We start from the raw sequence: 15679 nt of genomic DNA, 5'->3' as shown, positions 1-15679 counted from the left end.
ATAAAATGAACAATTTTAAAAATTCCTTTTCTTCGACATTTACATCAATTTAAACATGATTTTTAAAAAAATATTTAATTTTATGAAAATCGGTTGAGAATAATTGACAGAGAAAAAAAAAATAAACCGATTTTTGTATTCTTTGTTTACCCTTTTTTGTCACACAGTATAATAGCTATGTTTCCGTCATGGTAGTTAAAAATCGTTTAATTTTTAATGAATTTGATTTTCATAACAGATTTAAAAAATAATATTTATCTCAACTAAAAATATTTTGCATTACAAAAAAAAATATTGCAAATTATTTGCATTGAAAATAAAATTTGTATTGCAAATAAAAAATTTTCTATATTGAAAAAAAAAATCAATGCAAAATGTGTGCACAAAAAAATTTTTACTTGCGATATACATAGGTACTATATATCAAGTTATGCATTCGTACAAAAAAAAAAGTTGAGATAACATTTTTCCATAACATTACGATGATAGACAATGCCAAAAAAGTGGGTCCCGGAAGTCCGTCTGTCTGTCTGTCTGTATAAGGAGCTAGAGCCTAAACGGATGGACCGATGGACTTCAAACTTGCTATGTAGCAGTTTTTGGAGACTCTCCAGAGGGATTTTTTGAATTAATTTTTTTGGACCAAAAATAACGGTACCTGCCATATAAAAATTTCGGGAGAAGTTTAATTTATCGAAAACGGCTCCAACGATTTTGTTAAAAAAATTCAAATGTTAGTTTTTAGATAAGGTCTATCTTTTGGTGAAAACTTTTTTTTTTGGAAAATCATTATTAACGGTACCTGCCATAGACCGTTTTTTTCAAATCTGATTTTCTTCCAAACTGCTTATTGTATTTCAACCAAATTTTTTATAAAAAAGCATTTACATAATTTTAATATAAGCCAAAAATAAAATTTTGAAAAAAATAATTTTTGGATTTTTAAAAAAATTTTGAAAATTTTTTTTTGAAAAATCAAATTTTCGAAAACGGGACATTCAATTTTTTTGAAATATTGTTTTAAGATGTTGATTAGTAATTTCGACAAAATGACATACCAATTTTATTTTAAAACTTGTTTTTCAAAAAATTACACTGCACAGCAAAATTAAGCTTTTTGTTTATTTCAAAAACTAGAGCTGATAGAATTTTTCTGACTCCAGATTCGAGTTCAGCACACCAAAAACCATTGGAAAAGTATTGTATAGTTTATTCATCCAAAACCTTGTTGTGCAGTGTTATTTATAAAAAAATTAGTTTTTTTAAAAAACGGCTCTAAAGATTTTGAAATTTTTTTTTCTAAAAATGCGTCTTCATATTTCAATCAAAACTGCATACTTGTTTTGTGGGGCAATTTGATTTCAGATTTTATTTAATTTTATTTTAAAACGAATTTTATGTTTTTTTTATTTTTTTTGTTTTTATATGTATATGTACCTACATTTCCCAAATGTCTATACATACATATAAAAAGTCTTCAAAATTTAAGCAACTTGAACTCTAAGAGCAAGTTCGTGCGACCCAGTCGTGCATTTTATTTAGTAGGTATTCGTCGAATTTCTTACAATTTTGACTATTTGGCCTTATATTGGCTTCGATATTACAGTTGAAATAGGCAGCTAATGTATGGTCAGTAATGTGCACTAGATTAGGAAGACTGCCAAATTAATGAGAATTGGAATTCTCTCAAAAGGTAGGTAATAAAACTACGAAAGACTGCAAAAGAGTCTGGAACAAGTTGAACACCATTATATATCAAAATTTTCCATATTTTATGCTTAATTCGATAAACATAAACACTTTTTTAATGCAAAAAACACGTATAAGCGATTCAATTTTAAAATGGACACAATTTGATTTACTTTCTTCTTTTATTTATTTGTTTGGCATAATATATGTATGGCAAATTTTCATAAGATAAGACGCAAAGAAATAGAATATTGCAGAATATTCATGATCCTTATCTAGTGTAACATTCCATACCTTCATCAAAACAGAATTCCTTTAATTTCACTCTATATTTTATTTACTTCCATCAAAAATGGCTAAACAAATACCATAATTACTTTGTCATCTTCGCTTAAACATTTTGCAATAAAAAAAATACTTTTAAAATCATCATTGTGAATGCACCACGTTTGCAAAAATGTTATCCGAAGTTTCAAATAGAGACAAAATATCCTTACAAGTTAAATCTGAATGAAAGAGCGAAAAAGCTGTACATTTATTTTTATGGCAAAGAGAGCTTTTATCCACTTGCTCATGCGCACGATGCACCTGTCACTTTTATATTTCAATTCAAATAGCCTAACTTTCTGTTTTAAGTTTTTGATTTTAGTTTTTCTTACTTTCCTTTTTTCCTATTATTTTGTTTTTTTATTATGAAAGAAAAAAACCCACCCGGTCCCGATCGCATAAAAATGTTCACCGTTGGTGATTCATTCGACTCCATGGAACACGATTTCAATATGCTTCCACCTGCACCACTAACTGCAACTCAACAACAAAGACCACCAACACCTTCAACCATCAAAGCTCCAAAATCCAAATTGGTCAATCACATGTACCACGAATATTGCATGTACACTACAATCCATGGAGTACAATACCTCGGCCAGAAACGACCTTTCCGTGAGAAAATCGTTTGGATTGTAGCTTTACTAATTTCCATTTGCTTTTGTACCCACTTAATCTACAACACTTATATAAAATGGGTTGAAACTCCGGTGATTGTGAGTTTTTCTGAAAAATCTACACCCGTCTGGAATATACCATTTCCAGCTGTCACAATTTGTTCCGAGACAAAAAGTATCCGCAATGAAACTTTCGACTTTACTCAATTTTATAGGCATTTAATGAGTTTTGGGGGTCGAGTTTATGAGAAACCCTCAAATATGTCACAAATTGATTTGAATCGAATGAGAAGTTTATTACAAATCTGTGGAAATCATTTGGTTAGTGATATGAACTTTCCAAATTTCGAACAGACCAACTTTGAGGAACGGTTGGATGAAATTGTTCCCCAGTTTGAAAGAAATTTCCCTTTTTGCAAGTGGGTAACTCATTTGGGGAACTGTGAGGATGTCTTTTTCAAGACTTATACCGAAGAAGGTGTTTGTTACACTTTTAATGGGTTGAATGCATCGGAAATCTATCGAGAAAACACATACCAGCATATTCATTATCTCTCCACTCAATCGTCGAAGAGTCAAAAAAGAAAACACCCAACCAAATGGTCACTTCAGGAAGGTTATGACTCCGATGCTGGGATTGAAACCTTCCCGGCACGTGTTCTCGGTGCTGGATCGAGAGCTAGCTTGGTGGTATCTCTCCAAAGTTACGAAAATGATTTCGATTACATTTGTCGTGGAGCACTCGAGGGTTTCAAGGTGACTCTCCACTCGCCTGATGATGTTCCCCAAGTTTCACGAAACTTTATTCGGGTTCCCTATGACAAAGAAGTTGTGGTACTCGTAAAGCCAAATATGATTGAAACTATGAATGCAATTAGCGATTATGAACCAAGTCGTCGACAATGTTTTTTCAACAACGAACGTTACTTGAAATTCTTTAAGATTTACACTCAGAGTAACTGTGAATTAGAATGTCTGAGCAACTACACACTAAGCAAATGTGGTTGTGTCAAATTCTCCATGCCAAGGTCTCCACACACTCCAGTTTGTGATGAAAAGAAAATCCACTGTTACGATTTGGCTGAAGATGATTTACTCATTCATGAATTTGGTGAAGGCTTGAACGATCCGAATCTAATTGATAGCGAAAAGAAGTCCAAGTGCAACTGTCTCCCTTCATGCACTTCGCTAGTTTACAATACTGAATTGTCACAGGGTAATTATAATATGCAAAAGATGCTGGCATCGCATGGTGATACTCAGTATATGGCCGAGAATGTTGGTGTAAGGATGTCCAGATTGTCGATGCATTTTAAAGAGAATCAATTTATTACATCGAAGCGATCGGAATTGTATGGAATAACAGATTTTGTTGCCAATTGTGGTGGATTGTTGGGTTTGTTTATGGGATTTTCGGCGCTGAGTATTGTGGAGTTTTTCTATTATGCTACTGTTCGGCTGATGACAAATATTCAAGATGCTAGGAGGGTTTGAGGGGTAAAAAATTAATTTAATTGTATTTTTGTGTTGATTTTTTTTATAAAAATAATTTAATTGTAAATAATATGTAAATAAAATGTAAATTTTGTAAAAAAAAATATGGTTTAAGTCTTAGTTTCTTTTATTTGTGAATTGGATTCTTTTTTGTTTCTTCGGCCAGTAAGTTGGTGGATATTTTCACGATAATTTGTGTTGCAGATTACTTTTTCCAAGACCATATTAAATTTGTTGAATGTTTTTTTAAGCGCCATGCCGAGGACTCGAGAATTCATAAGAAATAGAGGACGAGAATGAGAATACAGACAAAATGGGTTTCGTAATTCTCCTTCTCAAACACTCTAAAATGTCATTTTTTAATTTGTATTTTTTTATAATAAATAAATAAAATAAATAAATAAATTTGTTATACATATAATTTCATTTAAAATTAACGGTACTTTCATTAATTGTCACAAATATCAAATGGAAATTTTAAAATAGCAAGTTGAAAACAGGCAGTTAAAAAGAAAATAAGTGAATGAAACAAATTTTCTACTCGTTTTTCAATTCACTCAAAAGTTAACCAACTTTAGAGTTTGCTCCAAGTTGAGCAAATTTTTGCTTCATAATTTGTAGTTTATTGACTATCAACTATTGTGTTAGCCGATTCCACTCCAGGTCATTTTAGAGCATTTGTTAAGTCAAACAATATTGTGAGATCTTTCAGTATAAAAAATTGTGTTGAAACCGTGTGAACATACAATTTTTTTCTTACAATTTTTTAAGAAATATTATTGTAAGACCAAAATTACACCAGTAAATTGTATGTTTTCCTAAAATAATCTGAACAAGAAATTTAAATTATTGTCAGCTAATAAGGACACTATGAGGAAAAAATAAATACCTATTCATAAGTCGTAGTTTAAGACTACTTATAATAACTGACAAAAGGCTTATTCCTTGAAAAGAAATTCTGAAGATTTTGGAATTTTTTTATTGGAAACATTTTTTTTCCAGAGGTTTCTGAAGCGCAAAAATGATAGATCTGATTCAACAGTCAACTTTTTTTTGCAATTGTTGTCCATTAATATATTCAAAAACGATGATTAGAAAAACTGAATGATTGCACAATTTTTAAGAAACATAATTGAGAAAAAAAAAATATAAAATATCTCTACAAAATTAATTTGTAGTAGCTGACGAAAGTAAAAATTAAGTGTTAGAAATTTCTGTCAACCAATCGACCATTTTGTTTTTTTTTTTTTTTTTTTTTTTTTTTTTTTAAACTATTTATAACCCTTTGAGCAGACAGTTTTCGAAATTTCTTTGAAAGATATTATTCCTTAGTTCCTCAATGAAGTTGGCATTTCAAATTCGTGGTTAAATATTAAAGCCCCTTGCACATGAGAGCGACCAACGAATGAACGAACAAATGAAATTGGATGTATTTCTAAAGTAATTTTTTTAACAAAAACTTTATTAAACAATAGCAAGCTAACAAATGTTTAATTTTTCAAAAAAAAATACATTTTTATTTCTAAAATAAGTAAAATAGGAGAAAACCATTTGTTTGTACGAACAAATTTTATTCGTAACGCCCAATCTGTTTTATCATATCTTTCTTATTTAAGAATATAAAATATAATTTTTTTTTTTTTGAAAAAATTTAACATTTGTTAGCTTGCTATTGTTTAATAAAGTTTTTGTTAAAAAAATTACTTTAGAAATTATTTATTTAGGTAACTGATGGTAGGCTAAAATTATGTATATATATTTTTTTTTTTCATAAAAATTGAAAAAATTTCACCATAGTTCGAGTTTAGCAGTTTTTAAATATTAGGTACTGGAGTACCAAAGAGTTTTTACAGTTTATAGATTTTAAGAGACTTAACTGGTATTCATCTGACATATCTCTTAATAGTGATTTAAAACAGAAATGGGACGTATTCATAAATTATTTAAATTTGACCTGGAGTTTATTCAAAGCAATTTAAATAACATAAAATCCAGTATTTCTTAAAAAACACATTAAAAAAACAACGACACTGCCTGCAAAAACATTTGATACCTTTTTCGAAAACATAGTTTTTGAAATAAAAATTTCGAAATATTCGATTTCGGAATAATACTCCAGAGAAAAATAGTAGGTACTATCTGAAAACAATAACATTGAGTCATTTTTCGAAGATATTTTATCTTAATAAATGAAAATTAAAGATTTTTCTATAGAGATACCTTATTATTTTTATAGAGAAAATGTTTTTAAAACATGAGTAAAATTTCATTCATTTATATTTGAAATTGGCACTAGAACAAAAATGGAGACCAATAAATTGTATAATGTAAGTTTGCTGCTGCAGCGTGTTACTGAATCTTCTGATCTATGCACTGCATGATTGTTTTTTATTTTGTCTTCGAAAAATCCTTTAAATGCAGATTTAAAAAAATGAGGAAAATGAAATTGTAAGATATGTTCTTGGATGAACCTTATCACGTTTTGCTTATTTCGACCATACTTTTTCAGTGTCCCACTTTAATTTTAATAGCTTTAAGACAGGTCAAAGTTAGAGCTAGACAGATTTTATTTTTGGTACGTTTATATTCAAAAATTATTTTCCTAAATGGCCGCCTATTCAATTTATAAAATTGTTTTATAATTTCGTAATAAAATGTTTTTATTCGATTTTATTTTATAACTATGGCTATTGCTTACAAATATTGAAACGAATCACATTTTGTAGGGAAGGTGCCATCCATTGACTGCATTAAAAATTCAATTCGATGAATTTCTTGAAAAAAATATAATGATCAAGTTCAAAGATGGAATCAATCAATATGAAGATTTTCATTTTGCTTTGAGTGTGGTCTATTTCTTTGAGCCAAAATAATACAAATTTTTTTTAAATTGCTTATTTAGATTTCTTGTTAATCATTAATTCAGTTCTGCTAAGATTTTCATTTTTGTTCAGCATAATACCAAGAAATCTTAATACCTACACTTTTCTTGTGAAAATTTATCAGTTCATTCATATTCTAAAATTACTATTTGTTACGAAAATCTAATTTTAAGAAAAAAAAATTAGATTTTTCATTCGATTTATTTCTAAGAATTCAATTCTGATGAGATGAGGTAGGTATATTGAAATAAAAATTCATATTTCTTGTAGAAATCAAAAATCGTCATTATTCAAAAATTCACTTGAAAAATTTATAACAATTTTGTTGTGCTTGAAAAATGTAAAAAGCTTTTCGTACTCATTTTGACGTTAAATATTTTTAATATAACGCACGAATGCATCCCACGCACTTGCTCTAAATGGTGAAAATTTTTCGAACGTTAAAACATTTTATGTAAAAGATCGTTAAAGTATATTTTTAATTATAATTTTTAAGAAATTAAGTAAGGTTTTAATAGCAAGACCTATTATGCCATTCAGCTTCCTGTAAAGAAAGAATTTGTATACATTAAAAATTTTTAAAACACTAAAAAAAAAAAATTGGTACATATACCACCTAAAAGAAATTATTAATCGGCTCTTGAAAACAAACATGCAAACAAACTTTGAAGTTTTTTGTTTTTGTATAAAAATAAAAAATGTGGTCAAAAATTGGTTGAAATCTATTGAGAAAGTCAGAAATGAAGAAACGGTTCTGACACGTACCCTAAATAATGGTTCAAAAAATATTTTTTTGTATTTTTAAAGTAGAAACGACCTTATTCACGATAGTACACACAATAATTTTCATAAAAATCGCTAGAGCCATTTTTAAACAAAAGTAATTGTTTCATTTTCGTTATATGGCAGGTGAGCCAAAATACTATTTGCTGTCAAAAAATTTGTCTTTTTGATTGAATTTTACTTTTTGGGAGGAAAAAGTTCAAAACAGTGCAAAAACTGTAGTAAGTCATAAATAACACACTATTTACGTATATAAATAGATAGAGCCTAACCCAGATTTTGGTTGAGGGATTTTGGTCTATCATTGTAACGCATTTGTTACACGGTAGTTATAAGTTGACAACTTTATTCAAATCACAGCAGATACTTATTTCACATTATATTTAAATAAATTGAAAAAAAGTATTTTACATTTTTACGAGCGAGGAATAAAATCGTAACTACCCTGCGTTACTATGAGTAAAAAAAACTAAACGTTATTGTAATTTAATTTAATGTACCACATTTATAATTCAATTTGTTGTTACTTTTTATGTAATTGATAGCTTTTGGTCAAGACAAATAAGCTAGACAAAGAAATGGTTTCAAAGTCACTGAAAAAGGTGCGAGTATTTAATGCATTCCCACTGAGTTACCACATTTGTGAGGTATGTATGAGCAAAATTTGTATTATTACAACTCTTATACAGAGTTTTTTTAAGGTAACAGTTTGGAAACTGACAACATTGTTGCTGTTACGATACAATTTTTTTTTTTGACAAATGCGTTACTACCCTACTGCGTTACCGTAAAGTATAAATTATTAACGCAGTTGTTTTAATTCGTTCTTGCTCAATTAATTCGTTCTTGAATGGCTATTTTTTTCTACCAAAATCTTTAAGTTTTAAGAAATTGCTTCAATTTAAATTTAAGTCGATATTGGGTTTAAATAAGAAAACTAAAAAAAAAAAAAGACTTTTTAGAAACCTCATCTACTAAAACGAAATTTCGCAGAGTCAGAAATTCCGCTACCTCATAGATATCCTAAAACGGCAACATTGTTTCAAATACTATTCCTCCAAAGTCCCAAAAACCAACAAATTTCTCCTATATTACAAATCATATAGGAAGAAATCAACGACACACGACAAAACTATAAGAACTCACCAAGCAATAATAGTTTAATATCCTTAGCAGCCTGTATGCCATCTTCTTTCAAATTCCTTTCAATAAGGCGGCTCCTGGCGGCTGCGGCTCGTTCCTCAGCAGACTGTGCGCAGCCCATTGTGCGTATTGCTTCGACACAAAACGTTTTGAAGGTCGTTGGAATCGGCCGTGAATGGCCGACTTTAGCTTTGAGAATACGAAAAAATCAAAAAAAAGTAAAAAAAATAAAAAATTATCCTCCCAAAAAAGGATTAAAGGATTTTTTTTGTTTGTTCTCAGCAGCAACGACTACAAAACGGTGTTAGTAGTGGTCGGTAAACAGGCGAACGAAATTTGTTGCACGATTTTGAAATAATCCACTTGGTTTTTCTTTTTTAGTTTTAATGATGATAATAGTGTCGTGATGATAATAATAATGATGATATCGTGTTATCAGGTTTTTTTTGGAGAAGGAATTCTCTTCTTCTTTTTTGTTGGGTTTAAATTCTGATGCACTTGTTGGAATGTGTATCTATTTTTTGATTTCTTTTTTTTTTATTTCTTTCTTTCTTTTACTTTTTCATTCTAACATTTTTAGAGTAAGGTGTACATTTTTTCTTCTCAAATTCTCTCTCTCACAATTTAGCACAAAAACACTCTTTTTTTTATTTTATTTTGGGGGTAATAATACCTCTATTATACACTGGAAGAAGAAAAAGGGAGAAAAATCGAATCGAATTCGAAAATTGCGTTTTTGAGAGACAACAACAAAATTATGTACACACACAATTTTTGTGTTGTTTCTATTTTTTTTTTTTTTTTTGTAATTATTTGTATTACCACCCCTTTTTTAGAAACCACTTTTTTGAAAGGGTGTTTTTTTTTATTCACTAAAAATAAATTACTAAAAGGACTAAAAAAAAAGGATATAAGTTTTCAAAAAAATAAATGAAAACCGTTTAAGACCGTAAATTTTTAAACTGCCACTTCTAAATAGCTATAGATTTAGAGATACACACATCCTAGATGAGGTGAGTATCTTATTCTGGGTGAATGTTGAAAACAGCTTAAAAAACACTCACACACAAACACTATCACAAACACACACTTTATATTGTGGGGGTTGGTGAATTGCGACGGGGTGGTATACGTTTTCACTAAAAAGACAAAAAAAAAAAAAAAAGCTTGCAAGGGTTGGTAACGTTTTGGGTTGAAGTATGTTTATATATTTCAATTTCAAATACGCGAGAAGACCAAAACCAACAAAATATAAAAAAAAAAAAATCAATAAAATTCCGCTTCTTCAGTTGAAGGCTGCACACGGGTTTGTGATTTCAATGAGGAGTAGTGAATGAATTAGCCACGGGTGTTTGTTTCACTTAATTTCGGTGAGAACACTTTTTTTTTGTCCTATTTTTTTTTTCTGGGTGAGTCCTTTTTGGGAACTTTTAAACACAGAATTTTTTAAACATGCTCGAAGCCTTTAACTGAAGAAGTTTTAATATATTTTCACTTCGTACACGAATTTCGTCAGTTTTTTTTTCAATTTTTCAAAATTTTGGAAAATTAAAAAATCTCCAACAGCGCGAAACTTTGTCTAAACAAAAATTTCAACACTCTCCAGGCGATGATGAGTGAGAACGAACAAACCCAAATGAACTTTCCGACAAACAAACGGAACAGAACGAGCTATTATGTGTATGGAAAAAAAGAAGAAGAAGCGGAGCCGCCCTAAATGTTTAGCGAGTATTTATCCTCGAAAAAAAAAAACAAATTCTTTTTTTTTTCCAGCTTCTAGTTTTTCACCACACGAGAAAATATACGAGACAAAATAAAATGTGTGTGTTGAAAAAAAAAAAACAGGTCATACTTTTATAATATTCGCGCTGGAATTTAGCTATATTAGAAGCTCAGTTAAAGGGGGAGCAATAAATAAATATTTTTTAAAAAAATCTAAATTTTTGTTATTTTTTATTACACTGTGTTGTAGGTTTTAGCTCCTATAATACACAAGTAACACACATTACCATTTAGGTAGTTGAATTTTTTCTTTTTATGATTTTTTTTAAATAGTAGATAACTGGGGGAGCAAAATCTAACGACACGACTCGGATGACGACGACGACGACGCGAAGTGGAATTCTTGTGCATGCGATTGCCTCAGAAGACCAAAGAGTACAAATGGACGAGTGGTGAAATGGAGAGCGTGTAGGTTGGTTATAGAGCTGTTTTGTATGCTTGTGGTTGGATCTATGTGTGCTTTTGGCTTTGGGGTATAGCATTTGTGTACATCTTGAATGGGATTTTTTTTTTTTTGGGGGATGGGGGTGCGCAAACGCTTTATTGATTGAAAAAGTGTTGCCATCGGGGGGAAAAGTTTCTACAACTGATTAAAAGATACAACGAGTTAACTGATATTAATGTTATCAATGTTTCCATCAGAGTTGCACGTATATTTACATGAATACGCACAAAATTTTACTAGTTTTTTTTTTCCACACCTGCATTTCCAGAATTAGATTTTAATATGTAAGCGATTTTTATTTCGGCGATCTGGTCAAAACCGTCATAAAGTCCAAATTTTAGCATTATATTTTACAAACCAAATAATTTCTTATGCTTGACAAAAGTGGTTAATATTTTTGACCGAACCTATAGCAGCTATCTTTATTTATTTTGACGCGTTGAATCCGATTATGAAGTCAGTTTTGCTCTAACAGCCTCAAAATTTTATGGTGATTTACAATAACGGTTTTTGTAATTTACTTAAAATTTTATGGTGAAAGGCAAAATTGACTTCAGATTTGGATTCAGAGTGGTGAAATACATACCGATAGGTGCGTGTTCGGTCAAAAGTAGGTAGTGGCCATTTTTTTTTTTTGTGGGCCGGAGTTACCAATTATTCTTTTTATTAATTTCAGTGTGACAAAAAAAATAAACAATTTTTTGCGGAAGAAAAATTAATTGGTTCGTCAGAGAGGTAAAACAGTTGTTTTAAGTAGGTACACTGAAAATAATAAATTTCGTAAAATTACGAAAATCATTTCATACACTACATTTTCGTTGGCCCAACGAAACTTTCGTTGGCTCAACGAAAATATGTAATTTTTCATAATATGAAAACCTTCATCAATTAATGAAAACGTTTCATACACTTTTTCTCCCTTTTTAGTGCCAAAAAAAAACATTTCAATGAAAAGATTCATCAATTAACGAAAAATTTCATACTCATTTTAAAGAATAAAAATAAGAATGTTTTCCTTACTTTATCAAAGTTTTAATTAAGTAACGAAAAAATTCATTAACTTATGAAATTCAACATTAACTTACGAAAATCTTCATAAGCTTATGAAAATTCTTCATATATACTAATGAAATATTACATTGGCTTATGAAAAAATACATCAGTTAACGAAAAAAATCGTGGCCTTAAAAAAAAAAAACGTAGACTTGGGTGCATTTCTGTTTTAATGATTAAAAATTTAATCTTGCTTTATATAGTTCACATTAGGTTTTTGTTTAAAAATCTATGTTAGTTGAGCTGAATATAAAAAATATTTGCGTATTGACAAGGTGTCTCACGGTCACGATAAGTCGGACTCATCAGTTGACTTAAGTGAGCTCCACCGGGTCGAAACGCCAATTTTTGGTTTGGACTGTAAATTAATAATTTAACAAGTAAAATAAATAAATACTTTAATCTACTAAAAAAAAAATAATTAATACAACGAAAAGTTTCGTAAGCTAACGAATATTTTTTCGTAATTTAATTAAAATATTCATAAAATTTACGAAAAAATTCGTTAGCTAACGAAAGTTCTTTCATAAATTAATCAAAAAATACATTGACTAACGAAAAATATCACCGTGGTTAATTAAATTTTACGTTAATCGATGAAAAATTTCGTAAAGTGATGTAAAAATTCATTAACTTTCGAACAAAAATTTTTATGAAAAATTTTATTAAAATACTACAGTTTTCGTTGATTGATGAAGTTCTTCATTAACGTATGAAAGCCATTTCGTTGAGCCAATTAAATTTTTCGTCGGCTGAAAATTAATTAAATTTTCGTTGGCTCAACGAATTTTTTCGTTGTATTTACGTAAGGATTTGGTTCAGTGTAGGTACTCCTCGTACCGAAAAAAAAATTACATCATAAAGAAAAGAAATACAACTTTAATTTCGATCATTTTTATACATAACCTCAAAAATATAGAAAAGAAGTGTCTAAATCTAACTTTTTCGTTTTTATGTTTGCATCTTTTTATAAAGTTCTGTAAAAATGTTCATTTATGTATGTTTCAAGTACCTACCTACCTAAGCTTGATCACATCATTTAATTTTTTTTTTCTCAGCACATTTAAAACGGTTTTCATAAGAAATATATTCTTGGATTTGGAAATATGTAAAAAATTGTTTATATATAAATTGTATAATGTATTTTTCTTGTTCAAATATACTTACGTACCTAAGCCTTAAATGGATGACAAGGTAGTAAATTTGGTGAAAAGCAGTATTTTTTTGAAATTCTTGAGTTTTTTTTAAAAAATGTTTAAATTATTTAGTTTATTGAAAAAAATATATATTTTCACAAAATTTTATCAACTAACTAAGAGATATTAAAAAAATCAGAAAATTAATTTTTGACTTTTTTTTCTTCATATTTCTTAGGTGATGTACAAAAAGTGATCCGAAGATTTTTATTTTTAATTTGAAGTCAATATTATCAATATAAAAAACAAGAAGGATTCTTGGTTACAATTTCATTTTTGAAAATATTTTTTTTTTTGTGTTTGGTTTACATATCGCTGGCTGAGAATTATAAGGGTGTATTTCATACAAAATACAAAAAATAAGTTTTATACACCAAAATATTCGTAATTTCAACGGCTTTTAGATAAAATTAAAAAAAAAAAAATTAGAAAAAAATTAATGGCGACGGTACAGGTAAAAAAGACATACAACTTTCATGATTTCACATACATGTATTAATATAATAAGGTTCTATGTTATTCAAATTGCAACATAGAACCTTTTTACTGATTTTTTCAAACAAAAAAATACATTGATTTAAGTTACATAGAACTTTTTTGCGCAAATTTTTAAAAATGAAATCTTATGGAAATGATCTTTTTTCTAACTAAAATAAAAATAAAAGATCTTTTGATGTTTTTGCTGGTATTGAACAACAGGGATGGAGTCGGCTAACTTGATATTCAATAAATGACAGTCAAAAACGACGATTTTGCTCCATAATTCGTCGTTTTTGACTATCAACTATCGACTATCAAGTTAGCGGACGGGCTTTTGCTTAACAGCTAAGAATTTTTGTATCTCGTTCTGTACTCTTTAAACCAAAATATGTACTATCCAACCTTAAATTTTGCAATAATTCATAACCTAGATATTCTTACATCATAATTAAATTAGAATAATGTTTTTTGTGTGCCATGAATTGGAAATGACTTTTTGAAAACTTTTTTTTCATAATCGAGGTTGGGAATTTCATAGTTCGTATTAATAAACCAAAAGTGAAAGAAACACTTAGATTCTTTAACTTTAAATAAAAGAAGTCACCTTAGTACCTACCCAAAAAAACAAAAAGTTAACTAATTTTTAGTAATATTTGAAAAATTGAGTATTTTTTTTTCAAAGGTCAAGATTTTACTCTACTAACCGTAGTGAACTCTTCGTTATTCATCTTTACAATTATATTAGTTTATTTCTATTAATAGTTTCATCGAATAAAACTTTTTTTGTTAACTTGAAGCAAATTTACTTACGTTATACATGGAGACAAATAAGCAACTTAGAATCAAGATGATACTCTTCTAAAATCCAATCCTCTTAAATTAATAAGATTTCTAATAAAAATAAGTAAAATTTGTTTAAACATTTTTAAAATTAAAGTGAACTTCATTTTAATAAGAATTTTCTTCTTCAGAAAATTTAAGTGTAGATACCTGCTAAGATTGAAATGATTTTTCATTAATTTTATGTATACTTATTAAAAGATTAAACAAACTTGTAAATTTTTTTTGGCATAAATTTTGCACCGTAGATGATTGTTTTAAGACAACTGTCTTTCTGGCAAAAAAGCATGCAAAAATCCGATTGGTTTAATACAAATTCTAAATGTTTTTAGCATGTCTTTTTTTTGTGTACCTAATTCAACAAAAGTAGGAATTGTTGTTTTCTATAAATGCAACAACGTGATTTGTGGTATTTTTTTGTTCTGTTATTTAAAATAGATTTTGACTGTTTTGTGCAAAACTTGAATAAAATTAAATTAAATCAAAGCCTATTTCACGATGAAGTCACTTTTTTTCATATAAAATGCATTTATTACATGTAAGCTCTTTATAACTATAAGGTTCTATGTTGAACACAGAACCTTTTTCAAATTTTGTTTACAAATTTTTTCATAAAAATGTTCTATGTCGTTTTTTAAAAAATGCTCATAGAATCCTTTTTTGTGGTGAAATTAATGTTTTTTTTCATGGTTTTATGATTTTTTTAAGGTCCTTTAAAAGATTGCATCAATACTTTACTGCTATGTAACTATTTTATCCAAAAACCAGCCTTAAAAAACTTTGAGATCGATTTTCTCAAAACTAAGATGAGTTGACATACAACCCCATAATTCTCAGCCAGCGATATATCATTATTTTCAATCAGAACAAAAAACGCTGATACGTATAGAAAGTGTGATGATTTGGAATCAATTTTCATATTGTCTCTCCACAGGAGTATTTTTTTTT

General features: G+C 28.7%; 2 protein-coding genes across 6 annotated transcripts in view; one reads left to right on the top strand and one right to left on the bottom strand.

The window, feature by feature from the left end:
- The window catches only part of LOC129906785 (G protein alpha o subunit), a 196810-nt gene that overhangs the window by 119357 nt on the left and 61774 nt on the right, over nucleotides 1–15679 (bottom strand). The window contains exons 1-2 of one of the 5 annotated variants that reach the window (XM_055982705.1): nucleotides 10896–11290; nucleotides 8939–9620 (exon numbers count right to left, since the gene is read on the bottom strand). The exons of 1 other annotated variant lie outside the window; for it this stretch is intronic. In XM_055982705.1, coding sequence (XP_055838680.1) covers nucleotides 8939–9056 — 118 coding nt within the window. In that variant the 5' untranslated portion in view covers nucleotides 9057–9620; nucleotides 10896–11290. Of the gene's footprint in view, nucleotides 1–8938; nucleotides 9709–10437; nucleotides 10714–10895; nucleotides 11291–15679 lie in introns of those variants that run through there. 3 more of the 5 variants (XM_055982708.1, XM_055982707.1, XM_055982709.1) reach the window with 3 other exon arrangements.
- LOC129906772 (pickpocket protein 28) lies at nucleotides 2374–4201 on the top strand. The gene has a single exon (XM_055982684.1). It carries the CDS (start codon nucleotides 2382–2384, stop codon nucleotides 4125–4127), a length of 1746 nt encoding a protein of 581 aa, XP_055838659.1. The 5' UTR covers nucleotides 2374–2381; the 3' UTR covers nucleotides 4128–4201.

Source organism: Episyrphus balteatus, chromosome 1, assembly GCF_945859705.1.
Source record: "Episyrphus balteatus chromosome 1, idEpiBalt1.1, whole genome shotgun sequence".
NCBI classification, from domain to species: Eukaryota; Metazoa; Arthropoda; class Insecta; order Diptera; family Syrphidae; genus Episyrphus; species Episyrphus balteatus.
This window is presented reverse-complemented; position numbering and strand designations above follow the sequence as displayed.